Source organism: Megalops cyprinoides, chromosome 17 (assembly GCF_013368585.1).
Source record: "Megalops cyprinoides isolate fMegCyp1 chromosome 17, fMegCyp1.pri, whole genome shotgun sequence".
Classification (NCBI taxonomy): domain Eukaryota; kingdom Metazoa; phylum Chordata; class Actinopteri; order Elopiformes; family Megalopidae; genus Megalops; species Megalops cyprinoides.
The window spans coordinates 20,380,041-20,407,532 of NC_050599.1; the positions used below are offsets into that span (position 1 = coordinate 20,380,041).

At 45.5% G+C, this 27,492-nt stretch overlaps 1 protein-coding gene across 3 annotated transcripts in view; it reads right to left on the reverse strand.

Annotated features, from left to right (window-relative positions):
• Positions 1 to 27,492, reverse strand: part of LOC118792485 (protein eva-1 homolog A) — a 73,560-nt gene that overhangs the window by 5,698 nt on the left and 40,370 nt on the right. The window contains exons 1-2 of one of the 3 annotated variants that reach the window (XM_036550340.1): positions 16,895 to 17,222; positions 94 to 231 (exon numbers count right to left, since the gene is read on the reverse strand). Coding sequence is in view for 1 of the 3 variants with exons in the window: in XM_036550342.1 (XP_036406235.1) it covers positions 94 to 231 (138 nt within the window). In the remaining 2 variants the exon portion in view is untranslated. Of the gene's footprint in view, positions 1 to 93; positions 232 to 6,489; positions 6,519 to 16,894; positions 17,223 to 27,492 lie in introns of those variants that run through there. The other 2 variants (XM_036550341.1, XM_036550342.1) reach the window with 2 other exon arrangements.

Sequence of the window (27,492 nt, forward strand, 5' to 3'; positions counted from 1 at the left end):
TTTCCTTTCTATTCTGGGTTTCACATGTTAGAATGCAGCATATTGCTTACTCACACTTGCTGTAGACGATACCTGGTTGACCGGAGGTCTTACCTGGCTGAGAGTCAGAGGTCACCAGCGTGGCTCCATCAGGAGGGGCGCTGTCTCCTACAACGTTGGGGTCATGGGGACGTGGCGGGGGAGCGTACGGGGTTCGTTTGGGACCGGCCTCCTCCAGCAGCTTCTTTGGGACTGCGGGAGCGGAGAGGAACAGAGGCGGTGAGTCAAGAGCAGGAAAAACAGCCGTCCCGGTGATTCATGCAGGGCTGAATCACGGACCAGTGACCCTGGAAATCACTGATGGGACCCTTTTCCCGAAAACACACCCTCCCCTCCTCCTCCGCGTCCCCACCTCCGCGCGTCCCGTGAGTCAGGGATCGCGCGGCGGACGCCGTGGGGGGTCTGCACGCGCTCATCCTTCGCTCACCCCTCCCCCCACGCGTGTGTCTTATCGCTGTGCGTTTACTGTCCTTCGAGCTTATCGTTCACTCCTCTCACAGCTTTATCTGAAAACCATCAGCAGAACTCTGCAATCAACAGCGCTAAGCTGGAAATTCTGCACAGACAGACAACAGTGAAATCAGATTTTGGAAAATGAGCCATTTGTTCAAACCCTCAGTGGATAAACAAGCTAACCAAATTTCCCAAGACGTATTTAGGCTACGCTCCAAAACCAAACGCAGACCCAAAAAAACCCCCACACAGCCAAATTACCAAGGGCCCCGTTTCGCTATTTTTATCTCCCTGAGAACAATGGGAGTAAGTGCGACTGAAACCTAAATGTTACGCATGATCTCAGCTTTCCCTATGGAAATTATCCTTAATGTCCTTTGTTGTGAACAATACATTGCGTATGTGTTGAAAAACAATCTCACACCACAAGCTATTGCCTGTCTAAAGGCACAGCAGTGTGACAAAATGGCCGTGGGCTGCACTGAATCAGCCACAGAGAGAAGTAATTACGCAAAACAAGTAAACCAAACAGGGAGTCTTCCAAAAAACATAACAGAAATGACACAGTGAAGATTAATAACAACAAAGAATATGCGGTATGAAACAAACATTGGGGTAAAGTGCAGACTATGCCTGTTATTGTACACTTGTCCAGGCGTGGAAGGGTTAACAAAGTCTCCCTGTTGCAAAGGGTCACCCTCCTACTCACTTCATAATGAGCCTTTAAATGATTTTGAGAAGGTGTGTTATTCAAAACACACCGTTACTCTCCTCCCATGCGGTGCATGAATCCCTGATAATGTTACTATGGGCTATCCTAAGGCAACCAATTCCAAAACTATACTTATTAATCACTGCAAATGTATGTACATTTATGTTCTTTTTTCACCTTATTGTATGTGTATTTTCAATCACCAAAACTATGTTAAATAAAACTGATATGCATGATGACTTATTAATCAAAACGAATCACTATTCAATGTTTTAGTTCATTGTTCTACAGTCTTTTTTGGTCACAGAAACCATAACCTTTTACTGTGTGACACTGATATACCTACGAGAGAGAGTGACGCAGTGCTCCACTGTACATGGTGTCTGTGTTCCTGTTCACTTATTCTGCCACAAACAATTAAAGATAAAAGTAAAAATAAAAACCTGCCACGACAACCTGAAATATCTGCACCTAGGGACAATGTGTCTACTAAAAGTAAAAAATTTGATTTCTAACGAATTTCTTGCCGAGTTTGCATCAACAATGTAAAATTAAGAAGCTGCTATCCATGCAACCTGTTTCAAGTCACTGATCTCTTTATGTCTTTACATGCTTTCAGCTATGTACTTTTGTGGTTAATGTACATATGTGAAATTAAAATTACAGTTACTCATTGAAATATTAATTTAAAACAAGATTTTTAAAATTTGGTTAGCATTCGGTTAGCATGTGTTCTGACCAGAATTGCCTGTTCTGGGATGAGTGATTTTCCTTGTATGAAGAAGGTTTGTGATGTGGAACCAAAGAGGAACGGCAATGAGGGGGCTGTTCTGAGCAGGACGCAGCCAATAAGACGCGTAATCTGGGAAAATTGTGACTCCTCTACATACCACAAAGGCCTAATTGAATTCATCTGCCTGGGTTCTGTGGGAAAATCAACCATTCCTCTTTTGCAAAGCCAGAAACGCCATCTGCATTTGTGCACGTGCCACTAGCACATTGCAGTCAACTGTATGAGCCGTTTTTGGTATTCAATATCATTGGAATCACTGTAACTTTCACTTCACTGTACTCAATGAAGTGATGCAAAAGAAAAACCGCCTAAAACCCAGCTTGTGTACAAATGCGTCTGTTACTTTCTTCTCTGTAACTCCCCCAACTAGTCACTTCCTCCCCCAACTATCTAAGACTTAACTTTAAGTTTAAAGTTGCATAAACATCATTATCTTGGTAGCAGCATTTTCTTCTTCCTGTTTGAACTGTTTGTATGTTTAATAAGTGATTATTGCAATTTATTATAAAGCTGTATAAGATTTTAATGAGAGTTTGCCATACTTGATGCCTAAGGCCAGGTAGCAACACCTTACACATGATCACAAAATCCTATCATATGGAACTGGCAGGGGAAAACATGCAACCTTTCACCCTCATTCCAGCATTTCCAAATATTTCAGACTGCTGTCACTGCAGCCCTCCAGGGCAGGTCCCAGAGCAGCACGAGGACAAAATCACCCATAACTAGACGGGTCAGGCTCTCCATCTGTATATCAGCGTGACACGCTCACAAAGAGCAGTATTCAGGAGGGCAGTTAATGGAAGCTTTGTACCGGCACCGAAACGGCTGGATATACTGCGTAAAACTACCGAAGTGATCCGCGTTAGGGAGGGAGGTAGAGGTGAAACGATGCACGTCCTGTGCTACCCCATAAATAACGAGTGTCCGGTTCCCGTCACTTCAGAACAGAAAAAGGATATTGGCGCACCGAGGGGGAGATCAAAGTAAGGAGAGCAGACTAATTTAAGGCCTGCAGGCAGAACAGGTGGAGCAGTCATCTGGACAACCTGTTTCCCCCTTTCAAGAAGGCACAATGCCATTCCCAGACTGAGGCAGGTTTATTAACCACAGCAAACGTGGGCTGCAAAGCTGTGGGTGGGAAGGCGGAGTGGGGAGGAGGGGGGGACAAACGGATTTGAAGCTCCCTCCTAACCTTAGTCCTGACATAAGGACAGGCAAGGCCTTTCACCTGTGGAAAGTGCAGAGCCTACTGGCGGCTGCCACGTCACCCCCCCCACCCCTCCTCCCCCCTCTGTCTGAGTGACACGCCAGCCGCCTGTCGCACCGTCGCCGCCCGCCGTCTCCGCCGAGCGATTACGGGCCCCTGATTGGGGCTAATTGGCTGCACATGTTGCGGGGTAACGCGCCTGACGGCTGCTACGTCGGCCACACGGTGATGCGTGACAGGAATCTGAGGGGTGCCCAGACGCTTCGTCACGAGGCGCACGTGGATGTGTCACAACGCTGCGGGGAAATGAGTGGGAATTACGGGAGGTTTAACTGACGTAGTCAGAGGAATGGATGCACAAAAACCATAGGGGACAATGAGCGCAGAAACTGAGCCGAGCAAGTATACTCTTGCCTGAACATATACACTGGTCTGTCTAGGGTATGTGCGAACTATTCATGAATAAATGAGTATAATGCGGCAATTGAAAAGATGTGCACGAGCCTAGATTAAACTGTTTAAAAGACACCTTCTAAATCAAAACAGTCAGTATTTTTCATGATGACAATGTCCCTTTTTCAGTTCTGAATTGGCAGAACATCAGGGGTTAACCTTAGAAGCGGACAATGAGGCTGTGGCTTGGAATACAGCAAGAAACCAACTTCGCAAAGAGCAGAGAGGCATAAATCTCCTGCGGCAGTCTGCCGACGCTTTAATGACGAGACCGAGAGAATTCGGCAAATTATTTCTCAAAGCTAATCAACAAATCCGGGGCTCGGGTCTCGCCCGCGCTGGGAACAGCGCGATCGGGGGGGGAACGCCGCGGGGAGTCGGAACACAAAGTAGCAAGAACAACCAGGGGAGCGACTCCAGCCGTTCTGCGTGTTTTCATTGGCCGAGCGGAGCGGCCGGCCGTAAACCAGCCGGCTCAGGAACAAAACAACAAAACAACCCATCCACCGGGGTTACGAGTAAAAATTCCTTCAGCGTCTTTGGCTGAGCAAGCCAAAAATATGGATTAGCCGTGTATTAATAATGGGAGCGAGGCAGGGGAACAAAGCGGCAGCCGATTGGGGCGGAAGCAGATTAAAACAACGTGCCGTGTGCCGCTAGTGTTTCAAGGGCTTGACCGAGTGTGCCTGGCTTCAATCATCTCCCAGCCAGGCTCGATTTAAACTGGAACATCAAAGTCCAAACAAACCACACTTAATATGATTCCAGCCAAGTTTATGAATGGCAGGCATGGCAAATGGGGCAATAGCTGAAGGTGTTGGAATGAATCCCTCTCTCTGACTCCATTTTTTTTTCCCCTGTTTCCATCTTTGAAAATTCAAACTTAATGGCAGATTTTTGTTTCCCAAACTAGAGGGATTGAAACAAAATGCCACCGTGCGGTTTAATTGCAACCGACGGACTGCGATGATGTCACCAGATGGTCATGCTGAGCTGGAAAAGGCTGCATTGATGTACATATTTTTCAATCGATCAATCAATCAATCAAAAGTGTGTTTCATACAATGTTCCTAACAAATGAATTGGCACAGGGTGCTTCACAGACTGCACTTCACAGAAACATTGTAAGCTATAGTGGACATGACTTGAACGTGAGAACCATGATAGTTTGGAAACAGAAAAGAAATAACCTGGAGTGACACTGGAAGCAAAGTGAGGTGGACAAACTAAGCTTAATCTCAGAGATATCCCAATGGAATACCTTTCAGTTAGTCTAGTATATAAATTCAAACAAACAGCAAGCATAACAGACTCTCCTCTTCACCGACAGTGACTGAGACAGAAATGTTAGACAGAACATCTAAATGCAGAATTAATGAGGTCCCACAGAAGTGTGTGCCAAGTGGCAGTGGCTGGCGCTTTAAACATCTAGGAATTGATGGCTTTGGCCATTTTTAAAACTTAATTTCAATGAACACCTCCTGGCCTGGAGTGGCATCCTGGAAACCATATCAAGAAAGATTTGTTGGTTTTCTGCAAAAACTGTTGAAAGCACTTGATACAGATCACACTGGAACTTGGCACACTGCTGACATAAACAGGCAGCTGGCAGTAAATCTCATTCATGGCATAAGCTGAGCTTGAGCACTGAAAAAGTAGACAAGAAGTATCCATCTCCTTCCTCCATCCCCTACCACTCACTGTTTTTCAATGCATATTCTCTCATACGTACATGTCCTTCCACCCTCCTTAAAGATATTCCCAACACTCCTCGAATTAGTTTTAATTAACCATGCTTTTTTGAGCTTCTCACTTCAAATCCATTTCTGGCTAAAAGCCATCTGTGTGACCACCATCATTTCACTGAACTATTTGAGAGCCACATGGTCCCAAGAGTGGACAGCTGCCATCATTTACAAACTAACAAACCAAAATAACTAAAGCTGCTGACAAGACAAGATAATAATAGCCTGACCTAATATAACCGAAACTTACAGGCGTCCAGTCCGTCTGTAGACGGAGCAAACAGGTGAGTGACATGTGACAAGAGCAGCACCATGCAAGAGCTAGTCAAATAATGTTTTTACGCGCCCATTTTCCACATGACTTCAACCTGAAACAAACCATATGATCTTAGCTATGTTAATATTCACGATAGGTGTGTTGTGCGTTTTGTTGAAAGTGTATGCGCAACTATGTGAAACTCACACGCTCGCTTAACGGCACAGATCTGGCACCAATGTGTCGGGTACTTATATGCTACCTTGATAAGATGCTGAGACCACTTTTTGGTTGTGATTCAGTATCTGACAAGTAACAGAAAAATTCACTAGAATAACACTAAGCATTGGGTTTCACAACCTGATCTTCCACAAGAGATGACTAACAGGCAATGAAAAGGAGACATTTAACGTGTAATGTGTACGTAAGTGTTTGGCGAGCTGTCTTCCTGTAGAATCAATGACAAAAAAAGAATAAGCCGGGGAATTGCAGAGGAAGAAAGACGCAATGACGCCAACACTGACGCAAAGTAAAAAAAAAAAAAAAAAAACCCGAGCTGGACAGAAATAGAAGACGTGGGGCACAACCGTTGATCCCATCCACTCTTTTCATCTGGCAGCACCATGTGGCTCGGAAACCGTAGCCGCACCCTGAGGTGGCGTACCACGAGTCTCCGATTTCAAAACACCGCGTAGTGCGCTGGCTGCGGCTCCCACGTTTCCACAGACGGAGACCGCGGCCAGCTCGAAAAGAGCGACGGGTCCGGTCAAAGTGCGCTCGCCGTTCGGAAAAGCTGAAGCGTGCTTCCTGGGCGTGCGTTTCACCCACCGCGGGCACACAGCGAGACTGGTTTGACTGGAGCGAGGCGGAACGAACGCCCTCTTCGGGGGCACTGCAGAGCCGTCCCGTCCCGTTTTCAAAACCCATAATCCAAGCTTGGTGCCCCAACCGCTAAGACACACTGCTGTCTGCCCACTGTTTGTGTTTCTCCACTTAATTAAATTGTGTGGGAGAAGGCCGCTGGAAGAATGTACTGCGTCAGTACAAACAGCCATTGCTTGATGGTTTGTTGGATCAACATGGGATGATTGCTTTGTGGCTAGTGTCATCAAGCTATTCTAAGGCTGGCCTTGACTCTCAAAGGTCGCGGAACTCTGAACAGGTCAGACGGGACTCTGGGTGCAGGAAATGAGCTCTCTCACCCTGACAACGCACATATTGTTACTGACCTGTGTTACGGGTAACCACTTTGATCACCAGATACTGTAGTTCATGAAAACCAAACACACGGAACGTTTCCATTACGGAGAGAAAACGTGACTGAAAAAACATGTAGGAAGCAGTGATGGGCATCAGGCTGAATCTGGTTTTGTGAGAAACACAAACATATTTATATTGTGTGCTCAAGGCCGAAAGATTTTCATGCATACATCGCAATTTAAATGCTGCTGCTTGAAAAACATCAAATGCAGCAGCATACAGTCAGACAGCAACTGTATCATCTATGTTAGAAAATGTTATCTTGTTTTCCCTCCTGTTTTGCAATATGAGCATTTTGAATTTTTGACAATTTTTAATCAAAACGGTGGCTAGGAAAAAGAAGCACAAACTATTTGGAGAAGAGGTGAGTAACCTTTGTATGAATAATTGGGGATTTCGCCATGTTTATTATTAACTGCGCACAATATAACAATAAATGCAAGATCTGCTCAGAACCGATGGATCAACAAACAACCTGCCGGATCAGCTGTTCACAGCTACTCCGATTTCTTACACAAAGGTTGCTGGCCTCTCTTCTGTTTGGTTTGTACAGTTTCCAGTGAAATGCGATAAAACTGCCTGTTATGTTCCTGCCCCCTCATACGAACACGCTGTATAGAATGTCGGAGCGACGCATTCCGTCGCTAATAAACGGCGGATCTGAGTTATATGAAGCACGTGGGAGAGCTCCATTCTAACAAGCTTGTCAGTATTACATCTGTCTGATCATCAGTATCCTTGAGGGACACACAAAAAGCACGTCTCCCGTGACAAAAAAGCGGTTGGACGTGAGCCAAAATTTTGCTCGGTGATGTCATCACTTGGGAATAGGTGAGATACTAAAAGCTATTTTTAAAGTGTAATCGGATAACAATTAAGGCATAGCTATTCCATTTCATTGCTAATATGTGGAGGAATCTGTCTGAAATACAGACAGCATTACACAAAACATAATATGCCCAAAGCATAAAGAGCTATGTATTACATGTCAGTAGATAGTAAAATGGTGTTTTCCATCATATCTTTATATAAACATATACACGTACCTATATGAAAAATATGACAATTTATCAGTTTCTTAATACATTTGAACATATATACACGTAAAATTATACATAAAACTTTGTATTGTAATAATGTATATCTCAATATACATTGGAAAATCTGATCTTGGCAGTCTTGGGCAAAATCTGACCCATGACAGAGCAGTCTCATAAACTCCATGGGGTTGCTTAATGACACTGCTTGTCAGTTTTCTCTCCCATGTGAGGAGCTGCCTTATCTAATTGAAAGCGTGGTTGGAGGTACCAGATTGCGGCTCTCCCCTCAGTCATTAAGCAGGTGTTTATTTAAAGAGGCCCATGAAAAGCGGCTGGCTGTCGAGTTTGAAGGCCAGCAGCCCCGCACGCAGCCCTGATATTTAGACCACAATAAAACCCCCAACGCTCAGGGAAGAGAGCAGCGTTTGGGGTGCTGCGGTCCCGTCTCTTTGAAGACCTAACTGCGGGGCGAAGACTGCAATACACACACACACACACACACACACACACACAAACAGACACACACACACACACACACACACACACCGTGCCCGACGGCTTGCTGAAGCTCTAATCAAGCGCTTTATATGACCCGAATTGTGGGGGCGGTTAATATCTGTCTGAGCAGAGCTGAGTGGCAGCGCCCCAGCTGCTACGCAGGCTGCCTGTCCCCGCGGATAAATTGGGTTTAATGGCTGTGAGGGGTGTGCAGCGCCCGGGCAACCCTCAGATGGAGGCAGACGTTCTTCGATTCGAAAGGCAGTTGCTTACTGCACATCACTTCACGCACATGGGCCCGCGCTGAGGAGGGGGGTGTGAGTGGATGGGCACTGAGAGCCCCTGTGGGGTGACTGTGCGCTGGCCGGCCCCTTGCATGCAGCTGGCAAGGCTGAGGCCGAGTGTGAGGGCTGAGAATAGATCCGATCAGACAGAGCCTCAGAGCTGAGAGACGCGCGCTTATGCGTGCAAGCGGGCACTGTGCCTGCCTGATCATTCATGCCATTATGAACACACACACACGTGTGTGTGAGAGAGACAGAACAGGGGATGGGCTTGTGAAATGTGTGTGGTGCATGTGTCTGATGTGTGTGTGTGTGTGTGTGCGTGTTCATAATGGCATGAATGATCAGGCAGGGGAAGGAGAGACGCGGGGTTCTTTGTGCCCACTGAAGACGAGCGTGTGGAGGAGCTGATGTGAGTGGATGTGACTCTGACCACAGCTCCAGAGCAGAGCACGACTCCCTTTATCAAAAACAGCTGTTGGAAAACCGAGTGCACTCACAGATGTCTATTTTTAAGCCATTCTTCTAATAATAGATTTCTACAACTATCAAGTGAACCGTTACAAAGAGAGAAGATTTAATGTTCCATGCTGCACAAACAAAGGAGGCACAGCATTAAGTAAGCCATGATGACAGAATGGAAGATAACTGCCTATGGCCTGTTACTATAAAGTATCACTGTATCCTTTATAGTGCCATGCTTTTACCAGCACAAGTTCCTTCAAAAATTGACCACAGACACATTTAAAACCATAAAGATACCCCTCTGCCCATAAAAGATCAATCCTTACCTTTTTTCACAACTGAGGAAAGACTTAAGAGTTTAACTAAGTTAAACTATATAGTTTTCCCCTAAATTTTACAGCATGTCTTACCATGAGACACCCGCTACTTACCTAAAGAAATCAAGCAAGAGACTCATAATTCAAATGACCATTTTTTAAGATGCTAGAAACCCTCAACAATAGTAAAATGATGCAAGCAAAAAAATGCAAGCACATAAGATATAAGTAAGCCAAATATGATCATCTAATGTGTATACGCAGCTAATGAGTTCACATGGCCCTTGTCAAAAAAAAAAGTGGCATATTTTGCCAGTAATCATTTTGTATTATCTGTCCTCTGGGGGAAAAAAGCAGAAGAGGAACCACAACCAGTGGTTAGGGTTAGAGGTAAGAATGAACCCTTTCAAAACTTGTTTGTGAAAGACTTCGAATGTCAGACAAGTCACCTTCCCTGGATTTTATTTTCTCACAGAATCAGCCTAGGTGCCCGATAGGGAGGGCATATGATGTTCTGTTGGATAAGGAACAAATACTACCTGTAAAATACTACTTGTGCATGCGTTGTGGAGCACAGGCAGCTTGTCTGACCTGCTCTGATGCGGAGCCAGTCAGACGGGCAGGAAGGTAAAGCCAAGGTGCCATCGCGGACAGCTGTGCAGTCATGCGTGCGACGGCCGTCACCGCATATCCGTTTCAGCACAAAGATGGAGGATGTGATAACTAAACGACCGTGACAGGGCGGGGCTTGGGGAGGGAAACTCCGGTGTGGCAAATGCGCGGGCAATGCTTTGTTTCATCCAAGGGGGAAAATCCTGCACCTTTTTCATCACCTGAATGCACAACTGTAAGAACTGTAAGAACACACTGCTAGAATTTGTAACCCTTCCTCAAGACAGGAGAAACAAACACATATCCACCACATGCTCCAATATACGCGTGCACACAAGTGCCCTGATGAGCTAATGAACAAACAGTCCCCTTCAAGGTGTTGGGAAAATAAGCCTCTCTCTGTGGGTTCTACACTGCTGCTCTCATTTGACCCAGCAATGTGGTCAGGTAACACGAGAGAGAGGCGTGCGTGGCAGGTAAAACATGAGAGGTGTTGTGTGTTCAGAGAGGAAGCTCTCATCTCCTGGATAAAAACAGGCGCAGTAAGCTGTAAGCCCTAAAATCTGCACTCAACACTCCGCAAACTCACTGATGTGAGAAATCTTTAAAAAGCCTCTCTTCCTGCTCCAAAGCACCCTGACAGTGGCATCATTTTCTGCCAGACTAAACACGTAGCAGACAGCCGCATATTTTTTTTAAACAGAGCTTCTTGCCCTCGTCCCTGCCCTCAAATGTGCTCGATTTTATTTGTTCCTTTTTTTTGCATCCCTGCGGCCGACCTCATTCCGCTCATTATAATCGCAAAACATGGCTACAGGCAGACCCACTCTCTCAAAAGCCGAGTCCAGACCTCCCCTTCCTTTTTCATCCGCAGAAACCGAGAGACTTCCAGACCCAGGGCTTGCTTCACCTCGCCTCCCGACGAATTCGGCCTCGATTAACTTCCAAAGAGCAGTGCTGCAGGCCGTAGACACACATAAACCCCCACAGATGCGCAAAAGCAAGCCATTCGTGAGTTCTAAAACAATGACACGGAGAGGGGAGAAAAAAGCAGGCAGGAAGCATGTGCACTGAGAGAAGAAACACAAGAGCTCTCGCTTTTACCAAGTACACTGTTCCACTGCTGAAGAATTCACTTATGTGTTTGGAACGCTCCAGTGGTTTTCCATAAAAAAAAAAAGAAGAGGAGCAGATTCCTATGGAAACAGGATCTAATCAGATGGTTGCAGTTCATTGATTTTCACAGTTTTTTGTCTTTTTTAAATGGCTTCTTAGTAAGAAAGGTATGAAAGCAGGTGATCTGTTTTGTACAGTGCTGAGATGATGGTGGCCGTGTCCTCAGATAGCACGGGCAATCACAACACATCGGTTCTTCTGGGCTTTCTTAGGGTATCTTTGTTCTCCTGGTCAATCTTTGCTACTGAGCAAAAGCAAAGGAAAAACAAGCTGCATGACTTACAGTATCTGCTCAGAGCAAGCCAATCAGGAGGAAACAAACTTTTTCAGCTGTCAATTACTCCAAACTAGGCTGTCTGCTAACCAAATAAATAATAATGTCAAATTTAAAAAGCAATTGTAAGAATATATCCTGTGTATAAATAAAGGGAAAAATGCTGCCAGACTTGTTACATTTTTTTAAGTTAATCCTCATGTGGTGTCCCCCAGCTTCTCAGGTTTGAGAGACAACAGTATCTCTCTGAGCCACAGCGAGTGTGAGTGTCATATGACAGGGCTCCTGTCTATCCCGCACAACAGTACTAGGCTCTGAGCCAATTTTGAAGCAAAGCACAGCGGGCTGATGTCTGATGACTACTATATGCTTGGGGGTTACGACTGAGTTTCATTGTCTGCTTGCAAACTCAGACCACTGCTGTCAGTGTAGCTAGCCTTCTTAGGTGTTCGGTGTCAATGAAATATTCAGAGAACGCATTATCTCGACATGCTGGAAATGAATTATCTGGAATTTCAGGTCTACGAGGGGTATAATGATGATGAAGCCAAAAAAAGTAGGGTGTGCTTCTCGGAAAAAAATGAAAAAGATTAGATTTGGTGGTCTATGTTGAATCAAGTAGGACTAACAAAGTTCCATGCTGAAAAAAGATAAGTTACTCATGTAGACACTGTAATTTCTAGTAAATTAAGTAAAATCTATATCATGTGAGTACATTTCCAGCACTTTCAGAGTCGTATTTTTAATTATGTCTAAAGAAATCAACTAAAACTGGCATGTGTAGCTGTAGATAGTTGAGATAGCATGCATTTTTTGGTAAGGAAATATAAGAAACACCACTTCTGTGGTTAACTACAGTAATATGTAATCCTGACAGATTATCCTACCATGTTTCATGTGCAGACTAATTAGAAGAAAGTTCAGAATCAAATATCCAAGTGGAGTAAATAACAGTGACCCCTGGATTCAGTCAGCGTTGAGCTTTAATATTGGATCACAATTAATTGCAAGTGATACGTTCTTTTTCTGCACTAACACAACTCAGCGATGAGCCAAAGCAACGACAACACTGCATTTGTACTGAGAGTAAATTCATGCTCGCATTTTTTTAGTCAAAGTCAATGTTAACGGCAGATATTGCTTGAGCACACAGGAGTGAATGAGTGTCTTTAGTGTCGCTAATGCATGTCTGATGACAAACAATGATTCCACACAGCTGTCAGGATTCCAGCATCACATACCAATACAGGGACAACCTGGAGGACACACATGTCATCTCTGAACAGTCCCCGGAGTGGAGCGGAGCCAAGCTGCATGATATTCATCCATGACCGATGCCTCATGGGAAAGAAACCGAGTGAGTGTGCTCAGTGTCATTGCTGTTAATATGGCTGAACTTATATTCCTGACCACGTGCTCACACCTCATTTAGATTCAGATGCGAACAGTTTACCTGTGACCGGCTCAGTGATGCATCGACTGGTGTTACTCAATCTATCAGCGCATTCTGCATTTTTTACGCAAACGGTCCATGAAGGTGAGTTTGTTCTGATGATGCATTGACTGTCAAAATGTTTACTTGATGGTTGGATTTGAACTGACACATTCAATACCAATAAAAAATGCAACTCAAAATGAAAAGTGTCTGTCCAGGTTAGCCTTGATCCTCCTGCTGCAGCTTCTCTTCCACTTCTTTTTTAGATGCATAATTCTTATCAGATGTAAGGATGGCCTCCTTAAAATGCAGCCGGGCCCATCAGTACAAACCAAGTCTGCAGAAGTTTTACTTGTTTTGTCTCCAGGAGGTCAGTCAGGGGGTCCTGTCCGATAGCACAAATTGTTCTATAATTCCAGCTGATTTACAGAACCAAATAAAACACCAAGAATGATGAAAATCGCATATGTTCTGCTCAGCAGTGCACAGTCCCCTGGATTGGGAAAGAGTGGAGTTTTTAGGCGAGGAGCGCGGCGACTCGGGCGCGTGCAGAGACAGCACAGTGGACGAGGACCACCCAGGCCCTGTCAGAATGCCTCCCTGCTGCCCCTCCCGAGCCGTGGGCAAACACAACAACCCGATTCTCGCTGGCACCGCTGTTTGGCTGGCACGCGGGCCTGGCTTCACGTTGGCATTCCCCTCGCAAATACAGCAGAGGCCTGGCTTTCCCTTTCACTGATAGATGCAATTCAGACGTGGCAGTCAGCCCTCCGTTAAAGACAAACACTCCGCAAGGTCATTCCAGTATAGCTAGGCAGTGGAAAATGCTGCCAGGCCAGTCAGGTGACACAGGAGTTTGTCAGGTACAGTAGACCCAGTGTGCTACAGTACTTCAAGGAAGACTGGAGAGCATCAACACGCTGCTAAGGATATCACATTTCAAACTCAAATCCTTTTGAAATTTCAAGGGACCTTTATTTGTAGACAGTATGAGACTACATGGCATGGGAACAAAAATATGCTTACTGTAGATATAACATAACTGGTGTCTTCCTGGTCAGCACACCAAAGATTGATGAACTAAGCAGTAAAAGGTAACGTAAGATGTTCATGTAGCTGTGATGAAGTTTAAACCAGGAGTTTTTGACAATATTCTCCTTACGTAAGGCAAGAAAATCAACACGTCCTTGGGACATATTATACGAATTCAACAGTCTAATTTCACCCTCAGGAACGAAATGTACAACTTGAAAACGTCATGGTAAATCACAAACAAGGATCTCTCACAGCTGTCGGGATTCCAGCATCACATTCCAATACTGGGATAACCCGGAGGACACGCATGTCATTTCTGCACTGTCCCCAGGGTGGAGTGGAGCCAAGACTCCACTGCATGGTCTTCATCCATCATTACCAACGCTCAGTGTTACCGCTCTTTGTTTAACTTGTATTCCTAACCGTGTACCCACACCTCATTTTAATCTCAGTAGTAAATGCTACACGCAGTACTGGCTCAGTCAGTGGGCTGATTGGTGTTACTCAATCTGTCTGTATAAAAGCATGAAGGTGAACATAAATACGGATTCTATAAGGTGGACACGAACAAAGCCCATGTCAGACCGCTACGTGTTTATTCATGATGGTTACATCACAGAACGGAGACCAGTGGACAGGACAAGGCCAGAAAGGGCAAAAGAGAGGGCCTCCCTGGGATGTACCAAAATCAGTACTGGGGCAAGATAAATATTTTCTGCCTCAGTATGATCTGGCTTGAGATGAATGCGACAGAGGCCTATGAGATTCTTAGAGAAAACACACAAGCTTGATCCCAGTGGTTATTTAAAAGCCAGGTCATCCAAGAGAGCGCATGTGGGTGCTCACGGAAAACTCCACAGGAAGGAGGCGGGGTGGAATTCATGCAACGGAACTCGCTTTTAACATTGCGGAACAATCCATCATTACCGTCCAACAACCAAATGTACCAAGATCTTTGAAGCAGCCCGCTTTATCTGCGAGGAGGCTTGTTTTGATTAGAGCTCAGACTATTTCTCATTACAGAGAACATTAAGCCATTCAAACATGGGCCCTTGAAAGTCGGTACAGAGCTAGATTTTCTAAAAAAAACCCCTTTGGCTCCAACAAACCTGGCCAGAACACAGGATCTGGGTTCCAAAAAGGTTTCTCATCATAAACAGCATATATAGTGGTTCTGTAAGAAAATCAAACCCAGGTAAAGTGCTTTGTTGGACATATCAAACATCTATAAATCTGCACTGTTAGGGTGCTTTACTTAACTGAGTTTTGCTAAGGCAACAGCGGGTGTTCAGTTTCAAGTATGTATTGATATTTTCCCATAAAAAAAGAAAAGAACCTTTCAAGTTCCAATTGGATACATATGTGAAATGATCATTAGAGTTTGAGGTAAAAAAAAACTCCACAGGTGCCCTTAAATTCTATAGTACAATGAGATGGCAGCTTCAACACTCTGACCTGTATCCATGACATCACACCAAACCCATACCATAACATGCTGAAACATTCATTCTGACCTCACTGGTTGTTCTCGCAGAGGGAGGGGATTTACCATCTGGTCCAAAACTCATCAGCCTTTCCTTCCACCACATTTTCTGATTAAAAGCAAGCGGGACAGTACTGTGTAGAAACTGTCCCAGTTTAGCCGTCACACGCTGTCCAAAACTAGATATCAAGATGTCTCCGCCGGAGCACAATAAAATCAGCAGAAATAATGAGGACACAACTGATGTCACAAGACCTGATATGGAAGGAAAGGAAAACCAAACAACGGGCAGATTTCTACAAATAATACACATCACAGAACAACAAGGGCGCTGCTCATTTAAAGAAAAATTCTGAAACAGATGGCTGTTTCTAATGTCCTGTATTAAGACATTACATCAGCACATCAGCATACTCAACCATTAAAGACAAAAGGCATATAGTGCTTTTTTTTGTTACCTACATTTTGTACCTTTTCAATTTTTCATTTTTCCCTCTTTCACAGTCCCTCAGGTTTTTTTTTTTTTTTTTTGAGCAGATTCCCGCATGGCGTGACTCACTCATGCTGATTCATAAAAATACTCTCCAAACTCCAAACCCTGATTATTTCAGCCTTTATCCCCCCTCGTTTCCAGCAAACCGCATTCTCACTGGGCGCAAAGTGGTCCTGGCCCTTCAGAACAAATTGTGTTTAATGAGGGCGGGGTGTGCTTGTAAAAATAAAAAAAAAAAACATGTGTTTTAATGGCAGGCCTTTCTAGCAAATCGCCCGCTCAAGAGCCATTCATTCTGAAACTGACCTTTTTCTCCCCCTCTCCAATATTAGACTTTCATTTTGTTAGCCTCTTTTGTAACCACAGCCAGTGTGCTCAAAGGGCAGAGTTACTGTGAGGGGCGGAGATTTTGGAGAGGTGATACCTGTATGACAAATATTAATTTTTCTCCACGCGGTTTTCATGGGCAAATAAAACTGGAAGTGCCTGGTGAATGCGAGGCATTGAAATGTCCCTCTGGCGGACTTTAACGTTTCAAAGCCTCAGGAAATGAGTCGTGGGGCTTAAAGTGAGCCCCCGTCTGTGACGCTCTCCTTCAAGGGCATATCAGCGCCTAAAGTCCTGCCTCACCTCTGAACTGGGAGACAGCATCATTCAATTAACTAACACAGCCCAAAACAAGACCCTCATATGCCCTTTGAGCCTCATCCTATGACAGGCAAACACCAGCTCAAGACGACATGTTCAGTACCGAATGCTGTTTCAGTACATAAAGTGCCCTCAAATGTGTCTGATATTCCTCACAGAGGCACACGAGTAGTTCTTTTAAACAGCCCAAAAACAAAGCCACTCAGAACTCACCAGTCCGGCTCTGACACACGAGGTGTAAGGCGTCCCTGTTCTCCGGTGGGCGCAGCTCTCTTCCGGACCCCCACGCGCCGATACCGCGGCCCCAAAGCACGTAATCCAAAAACAACGACCACCCCCCCCCCACCTTCCAGCGCGCGTCCCCGGCCACCAACCTCACGGCTAATGACAGCCCAGACCCAGGGGGGCGACAGCGGAGCCAGAAACAAAGCAGCTGCTTGTTACCCACAGAGTGACAGGAAGTCTCCCCCACATCTGCTGTTTCTATTAGGACCCCGAAAAAGTTCAGACCGCACCGCGCCGGAGTCGGAGAGACGGCCGGCTGGCGATCGGGACCGTGAGAGAGAGAGAGAGAGAGAGAGAGAGAGAGAGAAAGTGAGCCTTGGTGTATGAGTGTGTGTGTGTGGGGAGGGGGGGTGCGTTCACTGAGACTTGAGAAAAGGGAGATCAAATCAGAAACGGTGGGAGGGAGCAAAGCCAGATTCCACACAGCCTGGCTGGAGTAAATGGAACCATTTGGTGGCTAAGGTAGTAAAGATGGAGAGAGGGAGAGAGTGAGAGAAAGAGAAAGAGAGAGTTTTATATTAAACGCTTTTTGTGTTTGTTCATATGCATTCATTTATTTATATTTTAGAAATTTAACAGTTTAGTATGTGCATTTATATTTGCCTTTGCACCTGTGGGGTTCAACCAATAAATCTTACTTGAATTTGAATTTGAGAGAGGGAGAGAGTGAAGAAGAACTAGAGACACAAAAATAAGTAGAGTGCGATAAAGAGAGAGATAGACAGAGAGGGACAGAGAGAGAGAAAGAGAGGAGAGAGGAGAGAGCGCAAGAGAGATAGACTGGGGTAAGAAGGAGGGTTGGAGAAAGGGAGAGGAAAAAAGAAAGAAAAGGAGGACTCATTTCCTTTCCACAGACATTGTCAGGTGCTGACAAGGGAGGAATATGAACTAGCACAGAGCGCCTTGTGTTATCAGCGGGATGACAGAGATTCCTGGAGATAGCCCGCTCGTGGTATATAACCTGATGGAGACGTGGGCGTCTCCCTCTCTCTCTCTCTCTCTCTCTCTCTCTCTCTCCTTCAGGCTCTACCTTGAGTCACCCTTACCAAACATTAGTTTCTGAAATCCTCATACTCTTAGCTTTACTAAAATCTCTCAACTTGTTTTAATTAAAGCACATAATCTTTATTTAGTCTACAGCTTATTCTTCTGCTCCTGCAGTGTTCCTAACCGTGGTCCTGGAGAATCAATGTGAAGAGTGATTTTGTTTTTAGTGAGACCAAATGATGATTTTACCATTAGCAAGGTTTGACCAAACTATAAAGTGAGTCAGATTTGACATCTATTGACTTTTCACCAGCAACATCTGCTACAAATTTTTTGTGAGTGAAACAACTAGTTGCAGATGTGGGTCTAATATTATTACAGCAACAAAGGTGATTCTTCAACTCATTTTGTATACTCGTACCCCTCATGGATTAGCAAGTGTTATCAGCTTTAAACAAAAACTTCAGCGGACTTTAATCTGAACAAAATTATCCTGGCTGGTGCTTTACTGTCACAAGCATCCATCCTCTCACTTTTTAACCTTAGCCACACTAATTCATAAATTACAAGCAATGGGTCTCTTGTGGTTTTAAAAGGACAATGCTCCAGAAACTGTATAAACCAGTCCGGCGGGCAGGGGTATCAATCTTCCTTGAAGGGCAGGAGGAAACACCGGTGGCTGGCCGGTGAATGTGCCGATGAGAAAGGCTCCTGGGACTAATTACACACTTTTATTTGACACTTTGAAAGGAACAATATTCTTTTCAGCTGTGGCATTGTATGGTGAAGAAAATCCTTCGACCGTCGGCGCGGCCGTGTTCAAAGCCAAGTGCCGCCATGTAAGTACAATAAGCAGTGAAGGCAAATCAGGTCCCCCCCCCCAAATACATCACCGCTCCCTTCAGCTCCGCTACTGAAAATGAGCAGCCAGTTTTCTGACAAACTAAATGGCCGTTGCACAGTATCTGAGAGGAATGGAAAGGGCCATGAATGAGCCAACCCCTGAGAACAAAATGGAGCGTGGCCACACATTTTTCCACGTAAAGATCATGTATCCCCACAGAACATTTCTAATAAACCCCGTGGGGTGCCTGTGCCTGTTTTTTACGCAAAAGCATGTACATCCAAAAAGCCCTTAAAACGCTACTGTAGATTGTGTTGCTCCCCCATCTTCTCCCACCAATTACATAAAATGAACAAGCTCCACTGCCTCTTCCGTGCACTCAGACAGAGAAGCAAATCACGTTATATACAACACGCAGAAAGTTGGACGAAACAACTAAGTTGGGGGAAGCAGTGTTGGGGGGGCAGAATCGCATCCAAGCCCGAGGCAGATTTGGGCTGAAATTCGAGCGTGCGTCCTGGCACGGAACAGAAAGGCATGTGATGGCCACTTCAAGCCTAACCCGGGGGGGTACCACTTGCTCTTGGTGTTGAAATGTGGTAAAGATGTTTATATCGCACTAAAACTCCAGGGACCATCCGTGGAAAGTAAAACCCACTCGGCTTAGCACGTGCCCCCCCAACATAAACCAACCCCCCCAGCCATTTAGTCATTTAGTCCCACCATCCTGACTGCACTGAGTGTAGGGAAGACTAATGCAGAGAATGTGACCAGCATGGCTCGCACAGTTGTTCTCAAGTCCCTCTCTCTGTCTTTGTAATAAAGGACTGGCCCAGTAAGCCAGCAGGGCTAAACCTGAGCGAGCGTGCATTTATCGCCATGCTACAGCACTTGTCCTTTCTTGTTCAGACGGCATCCCAGATGATAAATGGAATTCATGCAACAATATCGATGTCGGTGGTAGCCATCCTGCTTTTCTAACTGATAAAGCACTGTGATGCACTGAAGATATCTAAAAGTAAGCTGAACAAAGTCCCTCTGGCTCACTATCCACAAACCCTCTGCTCAGGTTGCTGTCAGCACATAGCACCCTTTCACAGGCAAACTGAACGCCAAAAATCAGATGGTCAGAAAAACCCAGCAAATACTTTTAACATCAACTTTCCGCAAACACTTGTAACGTTGACTGTCCCTTCCCTGTAGGAACGCTGCTTGGTAAAGAGAAGAAAACCCCGGCGGGGAGTGAAAACGGGAGACACTTACGAGTCCATGATTACGCTGCGAATTCTCCTGAGGCCGTGCTGAAACTCTCTTTGATACTTTCCCCCCCTGCCTCCCTGCGCTCGCCACAGCCGGACTGCAGCCGTGAAAACAGCGCTCGCACAAGCGCTCCGCCGTGTGTCATAAAGCGCTCCGGCAAAAAGTGAGGCGAGGGGAGTTTGGTGACGGGGAGGGGGGAGAGAGCGGGAGGGCGCAGCAGTCCAAAAAAGGAGAGGGAGAGAGGGGGAGGAAAGAAAAAAAAGAAAATCGTCCCTTTAAGAAGGTAGGCTCCTCCGTGGCTACACCTCCGAGTAAACAGAGAGGCTTCCCTCGGTCTGGCAGCAGAGCCGTGTGGCGGGACGCGGGGGGAAAGAGCTCCGTCTCGGTTTCACTCGCTTGGCTCGTGCCAGCCGTGAAGTTAGCCCTGGGCCACTCCAAGAGCTGGAATGTGACAGAGGCGGTCAGGGAGCACTGACTGCTCACCTCAGCGCTGAGCAAATGTGAGACAGGAATCAGTGAGTGAGTGAGTGAGTGAGGGAGAGCGAGAGAGAGAGAGGGAGAGAGAGAGAGAGAGAGAGAGAAAGAGAGATGGGGGTGTGTAAGAGCAACAGAGAGTGGGGGAGAGAGAGAGATAGACAGAGTGAAAGAGAGAGAGAGGGGAGAATGTGAGGAGGCAGCAACAGGAAATGACATGAGAATTTCATTCTGCTGTGATTGGGAATCTGGCCCCTGGCTTCCTAGGGAATTCACCCCATACTTTTTTAACTGTGGCAGATGGAAAAACACAGATAACAGTGACTGACTGGGGATTGTTTTAAGAGGTTTTCCACCAAGAAAAACTGAACTTTCAAACAATAAAACATAACATTCTACAAGTAATTTAAAAAATTGCACATTTTATGGGTAAACCTCTGAATTGCTTAAAGAACACCTAAAGTGATTCTCTGAAAACAAAGGAAAGTGTTTGGTTGGACGTACAACAAATTCAACACCTTTGTAAGGGCCATCTTCTTAGTGTTTTTAGTGTGTCCAACCAAACACTTTTCCTGGGTTCAACATTCAAATGCTTATTATAGAGTACCTAATAATAACATTAAGTTCACTTTAGCTACATTTGCTAAATGAAAAGTATGAACACTTTTTCAGAGGACAACTGGAGATATCCTTTAAAAAGGCAAATGAATATAATATATATGAAGTTCTAGCATGTAGCCAAAAATGGACTGATCCAGCATATTCCTTCTTCCTCCATATCCACCTAAAAGACATGCTATGTGCCACTGAATAGAATATGTACAGTACATGGAGATGCAAGAGAAAACAAGTACTTTGTGACCTGGGGCGTTCTCCTTTTGTCCTATTTCTAAAGGTTAAGGCCAGAAAACTGTATGCTAAACAAAGTGAGCTTTGAAAACCAGACAGAACGAACAACTAGAAAATGATTCAAACAGATAGGCCTACGCGTTTGTTCACATTTATTATTGAAAAGGACAAAGAATTTGAACACAGGGTCCTTTGAGCGTAACCATCAAAGCGGGTAACCCAAAAACAACAAGAGGGGGCCCCACTCGCCTCTGCCGTTCATGGAAACGGGGGGCTTCCCCGTGACCCCTGTAACCACTCCATCACTGCGATTCCCACTGCTTTTACGACGTAAGGTGAGGGAGCAAGATCTTTGCCTGCCCATAGGACCAACAAGCTCCACAGTTACACTGGCTTATGCTCATTATCAAGAAGGCAGAGAGTGGGAAAATACATCCTATCTGCCACCAACCCCACAATACACACACTATACATCAGAAATAAAACTCAGTTGATATTTTTCCCCTCCTCTGATCCCCTCTTGAAGCTACGGCACCCAGTTTGTGCCTGCAGGTTTAGTGACCCCCTCCTCTCCAACCCCAAAAAAGTTAAATATTCTCTCACCCAACAAAAACTCTGCACTGGTGCATAGAAAATGGAGTATACCAAGGGAAGGGACTGACACTTCCGCCTATCACGGTCCTTTGAAATTTTCATTTAAGCTCAGCTTGCCATCACCGGATCTTTGTAATGAAGCTACAGTGATCAAAAGCCTCTGGAGAGCTATTTGTTACTCCTCTGTGACGAAAAAACAGAGCGAAAAATTCAAAGTAACAACAGAAGACAACTTTGATCTGTTTTGCCGAATGGATTTCCTGAGTCTTTTTATTAATTACGAGCACGGTTTTGATTTGCTTTGGTTAACAAGGAACCAAAATAGAAAGACTGTCTTTGCTGACAAACGCAATCAAATGATGTTTTCGATTCTTGATTGGATTAATGGTTTCAGGATGAGCCCGCGTTTTGTTCATTCCATCCTTTCCGCTGCAATTTTCCCGGCCATCGCTGTTTACTCACGGCACACACGGTTTTGTGTGGTGAGCATTTTTCTGCTTTTGATAGCTTGCCACGCTAATTCCCAGGCAAAGGGCTAAATGAAACTTGGACAGTTTTTGAAATGATCATTAACATCATAGGCTCATAGACCACACTGTTAGCATTACTTCGCAATCATTCCAGACCCTTTCCTTGTGAGGAAATTTACCAGCCTGTAGACTGCATTCTCCATCTTGCTCAGGCTCTCTCACTATTATAAACCCATACTGCACTGTCATATTATACCTGACTGTGACAGGTAAGCGCTGGGCCTACCCTGTAGAGGATGCTGAACAAAACAGTACATTAATTCCACTGACTTTAAAACTCATAGTGAAAAAAAGTAAGAGCTGCAAGGGTGAATTACAATGTTGTGCTGAATGTGGGTCACCTCACAGGAAAATGCCAATCAATCAAAGGAAAAAAGGAAAGAAAAGGGCAACTATCCCAGATATCTGGGGCCTTCTTACAGCAAAAGTGACTTTCCCTTGTTAAAATGTCTTAAGATGGTGACATTGGTTTTAATCTGAGGGTCACTTCATCGTAATATGCAGCCAGATTTATCAGAGATTTTTTTTAGGAAAAAATAGCACTTGGTAACTTTCATTTAATCCAGAGTGAAGGCTTTGGTGTGTTAGAGTCTCTGTTTTACAAAAAACACTGTAGACCCCGCAGAAGAATGGAATAATGAACAAATCACTCCCTCGTTCCATGACAAGCCACACACCAGCAGAAAACCTCACTCCACACTTTGGGCTCCAAACAATCTCCTTTTCTACAGACCTTCCCCTATTCACACACACACCTCGTATCCAACCTTGTAGAGCAGCAGCACAAGCTCTTCTGTGAGAGGCTGAAAACAGCCTGAATGTGAAAGGATCTGTTGTGCGGGGGCTGTAGATCAGGAGGGTCACTGCAGGGAACTGGCTCTGGAGCAGAACTGGGTTCATCCATGGAAATAATTTAATTAGCACAAATGTGCATAAATGAAGCGTTACATAATTGCACTAAATAATCAGGGCATTGTATGTGCCAGAGAGCTGCTCAGTGTGCAAAAAGGTCCCACGTCACACAGGAGACCGGCTTCCGTCCTCCAGAAATAATCCTTAAATTACAATAATTTAATATAAGATTAAACCAGTACTAAAGAATAACATTTCTTTTTATTAAAAGGACTTTTCTCTGTTAATACTGTTTTTAATCAATCAAATCCTAAATGCCGTAAAAAACAAAATAACATACCAATTGGTGTCCATTTTAGAAAGAACCCACAAATTTCATCTGTCTGTCAAGGAAAAGAGCTACCAATGGCTGCCATTTTTCCACTATGGAATTAGAGGACACACCATGTTTTCAGTATTACCTAATCTAAAAATGACATTTATGCCACACCTGTGCAACAAAGTACCCCACCAACATTTGTGCAAAGTGTTACCTTGTTCACTTGTGGGAGAGCAGGAGAGGACTGCACATGGAATGAGCTTTATGTGTATGCAGCATTTCTACAAACATCAGAAACAATGCCCTTCTGTGACACCTTGTGTCAGTGCCGTGGCGCTAAGGCAACTGTTCCCCACCCACTTCCCGACTGCCTCTCTCCTGGTGTAACCATCACTCGGCACAAACAGCAGCAATGACCCATCCATTCAGAAAAAGTCACACCGCCTGCTAGAAGACAATGAGGAAGATCTGTATTAACCTGTTGAATCAGTTGGTCGAGCCCTCAGAGATTCACAGTCTTCTTTACCGCACCAAAGTCAAATCTCTGTCTTTTCTTCTTGCTTTGGCGAGACAGGTAGACAAGCCCTTTTCCAGGAAGAGAGGTGGCTCTTGGGTAAAATCCACACCCAGTGCTCTGTATGTCCGCTCTTGCAGCAGTCAGGGGAGACGACTCCTCGTTGAAGTACGGATATTTTTCGGGCACGCGTTTTTTTCCGCAGGAGCCCCGAGTCCACGGCCAGCTGCACTCGCGGGCCCCCCCTGCTCCCCTGTGGCTGTCCCCCCCGGGCTCCCGTCGGAATGACAACAGCTCAGCAGATCTGCTGAAGTGGCACAATCCGGAGAGGCCAGCATCAGCACTTCGCCCGTTGGGGGGTGGGGGGCGGCTCTGCCGGGGCCAAGCCTCGCACGCCATGCTCCGATTCGGCGACGCCCCCCCGCCCCCCGCGTTTACGGGCCACTAAGCGTGCGGCGCTGGGCATGGAGCGCGGACCTGCAGCTCCGAAACTGGCTGTGGCGAAACTGCCCCGGCCAAAGTCGACAGCAGGAGGCTTGAAGTCATTCCAGATTTGGGGATCTACCTCAAACCTGGAACGCTATTACATTATATAGTTAATTCGCCTAGCAGAAACGCTCAGCCAATGGTGAATCACATGAATTGTTCTGTTGTGTGGATCTGCCAACCAAAAACGCTGAAGACAATTACCTAACTTGCTCCTGAGCACCTTCATTCCTGCGTAACAGGTGGTAAGAAATTAGAATATTAAGAACTGATAATCATTTAGCATTAACACTGTGAGGAAAGACCTCCCGGATGGGGCAGACCTTCCACAGCTTGTTGGAACAAAGGGGCGGCAACTCTTTGCCTCATAAACACGTCCATAGGAATGTAATGTGCAAGGTAGCCGAGCTGTCACGCTTTCATTCACAAAAACCTGTTGCCTTTTAAGGTCAAAAGCCCGTGGCAACACACACACTCTCTGCAAGGTGGGATGTTTGGTCAGACGATGTCATGGGATCTTTTTTCCCCTCTCCTTTTTTGCTTTCCCTGAGAACGTCACGACCAAAGGATGTTATTCCAGGGCTGCTGCACGGTTGGGGGGAACGGGCTGCGAGTTCTCACCGGGCCCCCAAAATGTTTCTCGGCGTTCCGCTCTCTCTCCCCAGAAGAGCTCCCTGGGACCCTCAGAACTGGGCCGCGCGAGAAACACGAGCCCCCCTTTGCTGAGCGCAGGTTCCCTATGCGCCCTGTTAGAGGCCATAAATAACACCCCCACCAATCCTCTCAGAGGCCGTGCTGCGTATAGCGTGCACAGTGACCAATGGCTCTGTGCCCTTCCATTTATTTATCACGCTTTTCAAGGGAATACAGAGATGCCTGTAATGAGACGTGAAATAATAATAAATAATACTGAAAGTTGATAACATTCAAAATTAAGACGGCAAGCTTGCTAGTAGAATGTACCAAAAGGGTGACAGTGGGAAAGGGCTTCTGAATTTAAAGTTCACCCCCTAAAGCAGGAAGAATCCTCTGAAAACACTGCTAATTTTTTGCCAAAAAACAAAGGTTTCGCTACGAGATCAGACTAACAGATGTACGAGTGAATCACTAAAGGCACAGTTCTGGAGTCCAGACGCTCTGATAATGTCTTCCTTTTTTTCCTGCCTCAAGCAGAGTTCAGACTGTGCCTTTCCTGCTGCCCCAGTCGCCTTCGAAGTCACATGAGTTATGGACACATTCTACGACCCTTACAGAGACGGGCGAATCCTGATGTTGTCTCTGTTTAAGAACAACCAGCAAGACAATGTTTCAAAAAGGTCAAAAATCCCAAAATGTCAAGCCACTGAAAGGCGAGCAGATAACAGAGCACCAATAAGTCAATTTCATAGCTCGGTGTTGAGTGCTGCCTCTCTCTATCTTTATGCATTGCTTGTGAAGCCCGCTGCATGCAGACAAGCTCAGGATAAAATTAACCAACATCTGGGTCAAATGATAGGCTTACTATGGACACCCAACTAAATTTGGGAGTTCAGTCTTGATTACTTGATTGATTACTCTATTGTAATCAATGAAGTCTTTTCAATGATTTGTCTTGATGAGCGACGTAGCAGTACTCCAATCCAATCTGCAGTTTAATTCAGATCAGACTAATAAAAACCAGCATTCAAAGACCTGGTTACAAGTTTAGCATCTTAAAAATATGCTAGCCGCTTGACCAAAGTTTGCAACTGCATGGAACAAGACGTGTGTGACACAGCTGTGGCACTGTGTTAAAGCAGTGATCTAGGTTTTCAGGCACGGCAGGTTGGAGTGTGCCATGTTCCAAGCTTCACAGAGCAGAGGGGGACATGGCCTCAGGGGCGTGTGGCATGGAAAATGTCACACAACATGACTGTGTCAGGTGACCTAGGACATATTTTAAATAAACAAACACAATGTGTACAAATCATCTATTGTGGGTTAGATGGTTCTGTAGAACTGTAGCTTGTTTAGCACTAGGTTACTGGTACGGAGACAAAGAACAGTTCTACAGTACAAAAACTGGACAAAATGCACCATGAACAAAACACATCTATCAGAAATGCTGATTTACTGTAGTCTTCAGCAGTCTAGAATAGAGCTAAGCAGAGAGCTACCACAATACCAGAAGACTACTAGTGGTTGTAATCTACAGAACCAGAAAGCAGACACTTTGCATCAGTTTTACACTGAACATTTTGCCATGCAGTACAGTTCCCTGCAAATAAATTAGGAGAAGAATTTGAATGGGGGACGTTACTGGTTCTCAATAACCATTGTCTTCATTCATACATATGCGCACATGTGCACAATCACACACACACACACACAGCAGATACTGGGAGGGTCTGGCAATGGACCACGGTCACTGAGCACGAGCGCAGGGTCCAAAATAAACAGCGCCCCGCTGCTGGAGCGGTGACAGATGAGGATGTGTGTGTGTGTGTGTGTGATTTCGGGGTAGGCCGAGCATCTGCAGCTGGAGAGGGGCCCCTGACGGACCCCAAGACAGGACTCTCAGAACTCCCCCCGCCAGGAGCAGCCGGAGGGGTGTAAATTTAGAGACATGAAAACCCACTCAGCGGTCGTGGCCCGGTTTGGACGCCCCAGAGGCCTAGTGAGAGCAGGGGTGATTAATTGCCATGGAGAGCTGGGTGGGGGGGCCCAAGGTGGTGGGGGCTTTCCGCTTTCTTCGCCTCGTTTCCATTTCGCCAAACCAAAACAATCTTCAGACGGACACACTTCGGGCCTGATAGCCGGAGGCCACCCCGCCACGGTCCTCTGGCCGTCTGTATGATT